Below are 10,012 nucleotides of genomic sequence, written 5' to 3' on the forward strand. Positions count from 1 at the left end.
CGCGCCAAACAATATTTTTAAAAATTCGGCTAAAAAGAAATCATGTGATGATTCATCTTTGATCAGTGTATAAAACAATTTTTAAGATATTTGATTTAACTATGAATTTATTTTGGCGTTACCACTTTAAAAAATATTTCTTTTTTCGCTCTCTTCTATTTTCTTTTTTGGTACAGTAAGGGACTTCAAATCCGGAACGCTCGGGACAGCGATCCATCCGGACATTGGAATTTTACGGATTTGGGATTCTGTCTCAAAAAATAGCAGGAAATTATCCTGTCGTGTGGTATTTGTGACGTTTTTCCTGGTTTCGCTATGTTCGCCTTAAAGTTCCTTTATTTTTGATCAATCTGAATGAAAATATACTTGATTACGTTAAAACAAAAGTCTAAGATAATTTGCAGCAACATATATTCCGCGGATGTTGTTTTTTATTATTATACAATGTGCCAACCGATATAATAAATTATATTTTTACTAAAATTAATTTTGTACTTTGGTTCAATATGCTTCATATTGCGTACCACTTAGAAGAAAAAGAAAAATATATCGTTAACTGAAAGAGGATGTTAAAAGATTGCTGCACAATTACAGCAAAACGCATATTTACGCATAAAACATGGTATTGGAAAAACTTTAGACTAAAGCTGATCTGAAAGTACAGTGTTTTCAACAAGTAATTGCCGAACGTTAACTGTTTTAAAACTTTTAAAACTGAAAAAAATAAAAAGATTTTGATTTAAAAAAATATATACAGTCAATTCGCGATAATTTGAAATCCGATAACTCGAATATTACTATAACTCGAAGTTTTTATGAAGTATCGACCCCTTTGTCTTTAATTTCATGCTAATTATTCTCAATATCTAGAAGTTAACTTCTTTTAACTCGAATTTTTTTCAAAGATGACTCGAAATTTATTTCGAAAGAATGAAAAAAAAGAGAAACAAGCGACTATGAGCGAAAAATTAATTCACCTTCACTTGCAATTCCTGCACAAAAAAATTCCTGCATCCCTTCTAAAGCAAGTTGAGCACCTGTTGAGCCAATGTGCGATAAAGGAGTTACACATGCGGAAATGAGTTAGCTTGTTTTCTTTTGTTGTACTGTACTGTTTACAACAGGGCCTTGACATGTTGCTGGACTAGGAATTAGCTTTTAAGCTGTCAAGTCAACTAATTGTACCTTTATTCAAAGCCTGACCGAAGTTAAGATGCATTCTTCTTCGTTCTTTTGTTCGATCATTTGCTAAATTCCTGACAGACAGATATGATATTAAAAGAAAAAGAAACTTCTAAAGCGGTAGAATCCATGAATCCAAATTTGAAACAAATGAAGATGTTCACCTTTCTTGAAGTAAAATTAGTATTCAAGTGGTTCCAGCAGTATCGCAAGCAAAACCATGCTTTTGATTTTTTTCTCTCAATATTTTGATTAAACTGCGCATATTGTGCTTAAAAACTTTTAAAATCTGTAATTTTGTCTGTTATATGTATATATTTAAAATATTCAATGATTTTTAATATTAAAATGCCAAAAACGATACAAGCGGTAGGTCGAACTTCTGATAAGTCGAAGTTTTTCGTCGGTTCTTTTCAATTCGAGTTATTGCGAATTGACTGTATATGTTTAAAGTAGAGGTGTGACATCGATGGCAAAACATCAATGTTTCAAAACATCGATGTGAGAAATTAAAACATCGATGCTATTGATACATCGATCAAAAAACATCGATGTTTTAAAACATCGGTCTTTTTATCAATGTATAACATACATTTTTGAATATACTACACTAAGTTAAGCAATACAAAAGAATACGTACCCGACGAATACATTGAAAATACTGAACATCAAATCATGAATATAATTTAATAAGAATAATTTCGAAACGTCTTGGTATTATAGTAGGACAATAATTCGTAATAAGACAAGCACCGATTAATACAAACTAGTTATAGTAATAAGGAAATATTTTGAAACTGAATGAAACTAAAAGTAAATTTACATCAAAAAAGAATCGAAGAAAAAATGTATCATAACACTTACCTTCAGTTGAATGATGAGAAAAAGTTGTGCTATTTTTTTTAAAAAATACAAAATTAATTTTAACAGTTATTTTTAAGAGCAAGAAATATGTGTTGTGCTGTTAGTTAATAATTAAACACAAATTGTAAGTAATAGAGGGACGACTTGTTGGAGGAAATCGATAAGTAACCCCGAACATTGGTGTTGTCAGTTTGGCGAAAAAGAAGTTTTTACTTTGTTTCCCCAGAAGCGCATTTCTCTTTTCGCAGACTATCCCACCATTCAGAAAAACATCTCTTTCCGATGGAACAGAAGTTGTCATCACTATCTAATACTTTAAAGCAACTTTTACCAGCTCCGAAATTTTAAAGTTATAATTTTCCCTGCAGTAACGTATAGGATTTTCCTTTAGTTTAAGAACTGGAGCCTTGAAATAGACTGCAAGTTCTGGCACCAGACTACCAGTGTCAGGTTCTTCCAATAGCTTTGACCTCCTCCTCACTCTCTAGTCAATCTTCTACTATCTTGTAGTGATCTTCCCAAAAATCATCTTCTACATAGAAAAATTGATTTTATAAAATGGGTTCAAAAAAAAATTTTTTTTTTTTTTTTTGGCAATTCCATAAGTAAACTTAATTACCTAGCGAGAAAATTGGAGCAGATTTTATGATAATTTTCCATTAAAATGCAAAACCATCAACATCGAAAAAATATCGAAAGTAAAACATCGATGTTTAACAAAAACATCGATGTTTCCAAAACATCGACATCGATGTCGCACCCCCAGTTTAAAGGGAAAAGTTCCGAATTTCAGGATTCCGAATTTGGGGTCTCATACTGTAGTTTACTTTTGCGAAGAAATAAGTAATTTTTTTATAGTCAAACCACACAGATATTTGGCTAATGCAATGCTTGTGTTTCTTTTTCAGACATACCATAATAGAAAAATTTTGGAATTTACCTGCCACACAGCCTTTTTTGCCTCCATTGTCATTGTACAATGGGCAGATCTTGTTATCTGCAAGACTCGTAGGAATTCTATTTTGCATCAAGGAATGAAGTAAGTTGGTTTACATACATGACAAAAACCGAAATAGTAGGGGAATGTGGGGCAAAGTAGTTAAGATGACTGAGCTTTTTCAAAATGAACAAATTAGAAATTTATTTTGAAAATTACAGTACATAAAGGAAGAACATTCTATTTTATAAGACTTGCATTGAAATATTATCATTTATTTTTGGCAATAAATTTGTACCTTCAAAAAAAAAGTGGAAATTTTTCACCCTTCGTTTTTATGAAGCAAAGTGAAAAATTAAACAGTTTTCTAATAAAATATTTTCTATTTTATTATTAAAAATATTTTTGACTAAATGAATGAGAAAATAAAAAATGGATGAAAAAATTTAAAGAATATGGAACAATAAATGAATTAATTACTTCCTTAATTAATTAATATGTTAAAAAATGACTGAATAAAGTAGTGAATGAAAAAGAAAATAAGTGAATTAATGAATAAATACGTGAATATTAACTGAAGAAATGTAAATGAATGAATTAATTAATTAATACGTAAATATTTCATATACGATTGAATAAGTAAACCAAATGACCCATTCACTTTGTCCCGCATGAACTTGACTAATTGTACACAAACATCCTCAATATGAAATAAATAAATACTGCACTAAATATTAATATGTCTTAATTAATATTCAAAATGTTAATAACAAGAATTTTATCATTTTATAACAGCAAAAATATTTTTTGAGGCACAGCAAAATATTATAATGTAAGTATTATAAATTCGATGGCCCGAAAAGGAATAAGCGTGAACTGTATAATTTTAAGTAACTATTTTATTTTATCGTAAGTCAGCAGACTATTAGCACTTTTAACATAAAAACAAAAGACACAGCTACATTTTACATAAAAAAAAAGGTTGAATGACAAAACACATGGCTTGCAATGCTGAAAAAGTTCTTACAGTTCGTTGCCAATCGGTAATAAGAAAAACAATAAATAAATGCAAAGGCTTTGCACAACTATCGGGAGGAAAGTTGGATAGTTCATTTAGATCAACAAGTATCAATTCTTGAAAATTGCTTGTATTACCATATTACTTGATTTTCAGACGTAACTTTTTATTGCATGGAATAGACTACATGTGTTACTACGTAGTTAAAATATTAGCCGATAGGTGGCATTAAAAGAAGAGCAAATATTTCCTCATTTCACTTTGCCCCACATTCCCATACTAATGAAGTGATAAGACGAACACACATAATGTTTAATAAGCTTTTTTATTTATCTTTATTTTTAATTTTTAGTTTTTTTTTTATATTTTTTTTAACACAATAATGATTAATGTTTTCTATAATTTATTTATTTGTTTTACTTCTTGCCAAAAAAATGCTCAAATCGATGGTTGCAATTTACTTTTTACGTCCCATGTGATGTACTTTACCTTTTAAATTAGTTCTCTTGTGTATTTGTAAAACAAAAAATATGTATATAAATTAACTCTTACAACTATTTATAGTGATAGGAGAGTAAATAAAATTTACATTAAGAGCTATTACCATAAAAAAAAATGCTTCCGCATATGTAGCCTTTGAGAACAAATCAGTTAAAAGTGGTATTGCGTAACAACTTTATTTTTCTTACTGCTGTTTTTCAGATTGTCGTCAATGGGTGATATTCTTCATGTTAGAAGCATGTTCTAATATATTTTTACTCCCTTTTCCAGAAATCATATACTGAATTTTGGTTTAGTATTTGAAACGGCCTTAGCTGCCTTCCTATCTTACTGCCCAGGAATGGACAAAGGTCTTCGAATGTATCCTTTGAAGTAAGTGTTTGTCGAATTATAAAATTAAGCTATTGAACATTCATTCATAACAGAAACCGATATTGTCTCAAATATACGATGATCGTAAAAGAGTAAATCTAGGAAAAGGACTTTTATGTTATTTAATACAGAAAGAAGTTTAGGAATCGATGTAATATATTGAATGGGATTGAAGTAAAAATGTATTGAATTTATGCGGGGTGAATAATAGATCCACAAAACCAACTATCTAAAATATCCCTATGAGTTTCTCATCCTTACCTGTTGCAATTGCATTGAAGTTTTTTATACATAGTGATCGATTTTGATAACACTCAAGAAAGTAAAGAAGGAAAAGCAGTCATCCATTAAACATTTTGTTAAACTACTTATTTGCATTCAGAAGCCATGCGTTGTACAAAAGGTGTTTATCACAAAAAAATACCACGATGCCTGGAGTACGTGACACGCACTAGTACGACCACAATACCCTTAAAAAGTGGTTACTTCAATGATGACATCATTTCAATTCATGCTGTCACATGTCAAGTTCTTTAGCTTGGCACTTGCTTCTAAAATTCCGTCCTTCCATACAAGTGTCAAAAAGCTTACTTTACAAGTTTCCTGTTTGACATAACTCGATTTCCTAATGACTTTCCCCCTTCACATACATATTTCGTGATGTGTGTCACATGTGATGTACTTTAGCTTGACACTTGTTTCTAAACTTCCTTCCTTCCACACAAATGTCAAACTTTCCTTACAAACCATTGCAGTGGTTCCTGTTTGACACAGTTCCATTTCCTGATGATCTCTCCCCTCCACATATTTCGTAAGTTAGGTAGGGTACATGCTGTCATATGTTAAGTTCCTTTGCTTAATACTTGTTTCTGAAACTTGATCCTCTACTCTCAGAAATGAATAGCTCACTTTCGGGGATCCTTCAATCGTAAGACAAATTTCGTCGTAAATGACGGTCCGTTTTTCGCTGTAACCAAAACTCATGTCCAAATCTTATGAAATGTTTGTCGATTCGATCGTATTTTACTACCGTGCTAAGCATCGTATCAGCACTTTTCATCAAAACAAAATTGAGTTACGGTCACCAGGTGGTTCTTTGTCAGATGTTTCACCTAAATACATTTTTTCATGGTCATTTGTCAAAGGAAAAAATATATTTTTTTTAATCTGAAAAAATTCCATCTGGATCAAATACATGGAAGCACAGAACTCAAAACGGAATTTCTCCTTTGAACTCCACTTTTCACTCCAGGGTCCCATGTACTACCACTATTTTGTGATTTAACCAGTTGAATGGGAGCCTGAAGACAGCTCTGATTTTTGGATCCAGACCAGAAACCGAGCAATCCCTAGTCCAGCACCTCCAGAGGTTTAACGTCCCCCCAGTCATCATAAATGAAGATGTTATATCTTCGGCTGGGATCGAACTCTGGTCCCTCCGGTCACAAGTCCGATGCTTTACCGATCAGGTCACTACGGTCTTATTTGAATTCGACTGCAGATATGACTTTTGCGCTTAGCACAGTATATATATCGCTCATCTGGAAGAAGAGTGCCAGAATACGAAGAAATGAAATTTTACAGGAGAAGCTTTCGAAGTTGAACTCTTCAGGCAATTTGCATTGAGAAAAGTAAGTTTGCTGAGCACTTCGGCGGTTAATATAAGAACAAAAAATATGTCATTATTTTCTAAAGAAGAAAACGTCCTTTGAAAACCTTTAAGCGAGGAAAAAAGAAAGAAAATTGAAATTTCCGTATTGTGGCACTTTTCTTCCAAACGAACGAGGGAAGGAGGCGGGGGGCTCTGGAGTGCAACGTGATGTAATGCAGTGTTTTCCTCGCTTGACATGACTCTAATGACCTTCCATTTTGCAGGCTCTTCTGGTGGCTTCCAGCCCTACCCTTCTCTCTCCTCATCTTCGTGTACGACGAGGCGCGTCGCTTCATCCTGCGGCGCAACCCCGGCGGCTGGGTGGAGCGAGAGACTTACTACTAAAAGCAGAGATTCACTGTGGCCCCGTGTGCGCCCGGAACACCTTTGTCGATATTTGAGGGCCTTCTTTCATCGTTGTCTGTGTGTTCAGCCATCGCCGCAGTGTGCGAAATATACCTTCTTGTTTCGAACACGCATCTCTTTACACATCATACTCTATCTTGTTCGTAGTCTGGTGCTTCAACGCCTTCCGATGGCTGCCACCACCACGGGGAATAGGTGTTCTTCGGCGAAACAGAGGCTTATGTATACACACACATATATATAGATATATATATGAAATAAGAAAATATATGCAAGCAGAGCGGAGGGAGGCTGTTATGTATATGTATATACACACTTATATGCATGTATATATACATATATATGTATCATATTTATGTTTCTGTTCTTTGCAAAACATGCAATGAAAAGTTGTCCAACGATTTAAAATTTATCTATTTTGAAAATGCTGTCATAACCAATACTGCCGGAACGGGAAAGAAAAGTGCTTTGATATGAATTCTAGAACCCGTGTTTCCCGCTCAGAGGGAACATCGGTGGACAAACTGATTATATCGGAGGAAGTCAAGACGGTTGTACACAGTCTACGTACCTCCACATTCCAGCAATTCGCACTGTGATGCTGTGTGAGGTTTTGCAGTGTTATCCAGTTGTATTGTTATATGATCGTTTCCTCCCACACCCCGCGAAATCGTCCCAGTCATCCTTTGTTTCCGAGTTCCGTTTCGCCATAGCTCTTTTTCCAGGCATCCGATGCGCAGCTCATATTTTTAACGTGGAAGCCGGTGGTAACAAGAGCCATTCATTCACTGTACGTGACAGTTGTCGAGAAAAGAAGAAATGTATTATATCTGCCATCGTTTCGAATGAAAAGGAAATGATGCTAGAAAATTTTTGTGGTGAAACGGAGCCGTTGTCTAAAGCATTCAAGATTTTTTTTATGGACCAGAGGACAATTTTTGGTTTCTTTTGCTGTCTGAAATGAATAAGATAATCGTTATTTGCTTCATAGTCAGCTCTAGCCATAAAAAGTAGCTAGCCAGTATTTTCGCCTCACTTTGTTTATGATACTATTGACGATAACCATAGTTTTCGAAATATGAAATGTTACAATTTAATGCACCCAGTGGAAAACAGGAACTCATTTCGGGGGACAAAAATCTCAATTAGTTCATGGCTTAAAATAGCGACTTTGGTTCTCATACTTTGAAAGAGTTAAGAGTTAGAAATTCGCGTTGCAAAAACAATAATTTTTCTTCGGGCAATGGTAGCGTCCTAGGATTGACTATAGGCTAGGAGGAAGAATTTTACAATTTTTACTTTTAGCGCCAATCTTCACATTCATTTAGTCGAGAATCGCTTATTCATATTATTCTCACTCCACGTAGAGAAACAAATTAAGAGAAAGCCACCAAAAGGGAGAATGGCAAGCAAAGAACTGTAATGTAGTTTTTCAATTATTTATCGGGAAAAATACAACTGTAGTTTCTTAGAGAGCCAAGGGAATAAATTACAGATGTGATATATGTGTTTTGTGCGATTATATTTCATGATGTTCAGCTAAGGTTTAATTTGCCAATAAAGTGATACACGGACCATCTCATTGTCGATTCCAGTTCTCTTCAAATAGATTGCCTGAAATTGAAAGTTGCTTCGTCTTTCAAGAATTAACTATCAGAAATCTTAGCATTGTTTTTCACCAATGAATTTTTCAAACACTACTTGAATGTGGCTATGTTTCATTAGCTTTCACCTCAGCTTAAATTTTTCAGGACGCAGAAAAATTAACTGGCTTAAATACACATCTATACACAAAATACATTCTATTACTAACTGTAATTTTGATTATTTGTTTGCTGAACGAAAAGAATGTAAGTTTTTCCTTTTTTTCAGCTAGAACGCTGCTTAACGTATAAAAAGTAAGCCTTCATTTATGCTCCAGATATAACTTAATGTCTTAATATGCCTTTTATAGTTTCAATTATTTTATCGGTTAGTTAATCTAAACTGCTCTTACTGTGTCATATGAAGTATTGTATACAAAACATTTTCGAATATTTTTCACTTTATTGCAATAAATATTTTAAACTGATAAACGGAAGATATTTTTAAAAAGGTAAAACAATTAAAAAGTATTAAGCAAAGATGAACTATAATTTTTTTTATAATGAAACTTTTTTGATGAAGCATTTCTAGGACATGACTTAATTTAATCCAAGGGGGGCACATGAAATTTAGAACATTTTGTACAAAAACGAATTCACCTTTAAAGTGAAGTAAATTTTTTATTTATTTAGGAATTTACAAATTGCCGACAATCCAAGATCTGTTTTTAAATGACAATTTGAGAAATCTTTTTGCTCTGTGAAGGAAGTTTATGTGAAAATATTTTTCATTTACATTTTTTTTTCTATTTCGTAAGAGCAAAAATGTACTAAAATTGGTGTTTCCGGGAAAATACTGAGAAATATTACATCTATAGATAGTCTTTCCATAAATAATAATGTTTAGTGAAAAATAATAGAATTAAATTTATTTGTCAGTTGTACCAAATGCATTAGAAGTTGCTTTCGGAACATATATAGAACTATGGCAATTCATTTGTACAAAAAATTTGAGTCTATATTAATAGAGAAAAACATAAAATAAAAGTGACAAAACTTTAATGAGTCTTTTTCTTTCAACAAGTCTACTGTGAACTGCAAACGAATGCTTTGCCGCCATCCGTAGATTGGGGGAAACATTACGTAATAAGATGCAAATCTGTAATGAAAATTGTATACACGTGCCTCCATGGCATGAAGAACTCCGTTTTCTTGGGAAGGAAATGGAGTAATAAACTAGACAAGAAGTGTCAAGCTACTTTAGTTTTCTGGCCGATGTACTCAACAAAGAGATTATGTAAATTGATATTTTTCTTAAGACTCCATTTCCATTCACGGAAAATGGATTTCCCACAATTTCGAAACACTTGTAGGGGGAAATAGAGTGATTAGACCCGCTTTTTACAAATACAATTTTCTTTTTTGTTTTCCTGGCAGTTAGATAATTTCCAAATTGACATTTTTTTTTTTTTTTTTTTTTTTTTGTTTCCTTATGATGTCTAGAAAAATTTTATATTTCTGCCTTTTATTTAAATAAT

General features: G+C 32.9%; 1 protein-coding gene across 1 annotated transcript in view; it reads left to right on the forward strand.

The window, feature by feature from the left end:
• LOC129222759 (sodium/potassium-transporting ATPase subunit alpha-like) overlaps positions 1–9,540 on the forward strand; it is a 219,185-nt gene extending 209,645 nt beyond the window's left edge. Inside the window, exons 20-22 of the mRNA XM_054857287.1 lie at positions 2,955–3,085; positions 4,773–4,874; positions 6,750–9,540. Of these exons, the coding sequence (XP_054713262.1) occupies positions 2,955–3,085; positions 4,773–4,874; positions 6,750–6,870 (354 nt within the window). The 3' untranslated portion in view covers positions 6,871–9,540. The remainder of the gene's footprint in view (positions 1–2,954; positions 3,086–4,772; positions 4,875–6,749) is intronic.
• The last annotated feature ends 472 nt before the right edge of the window (positions 9,541–10,012 follow it).

Source organism: Uloborus diversus, chromosome 5 (genome assembly GCF_026930045.1).
Source record: "Uloborus diversus isolate 005 chromosome 5, Udiv.v.3.1, whole genome shotgun sequence".
NCBI classification, from domain to species: domain Eukaryota; kingdom Metazoa; phylum Arthropoda; class Arachnida; order Araneae; family Uloboridae; genus Uloborus; species Uloborus diversus.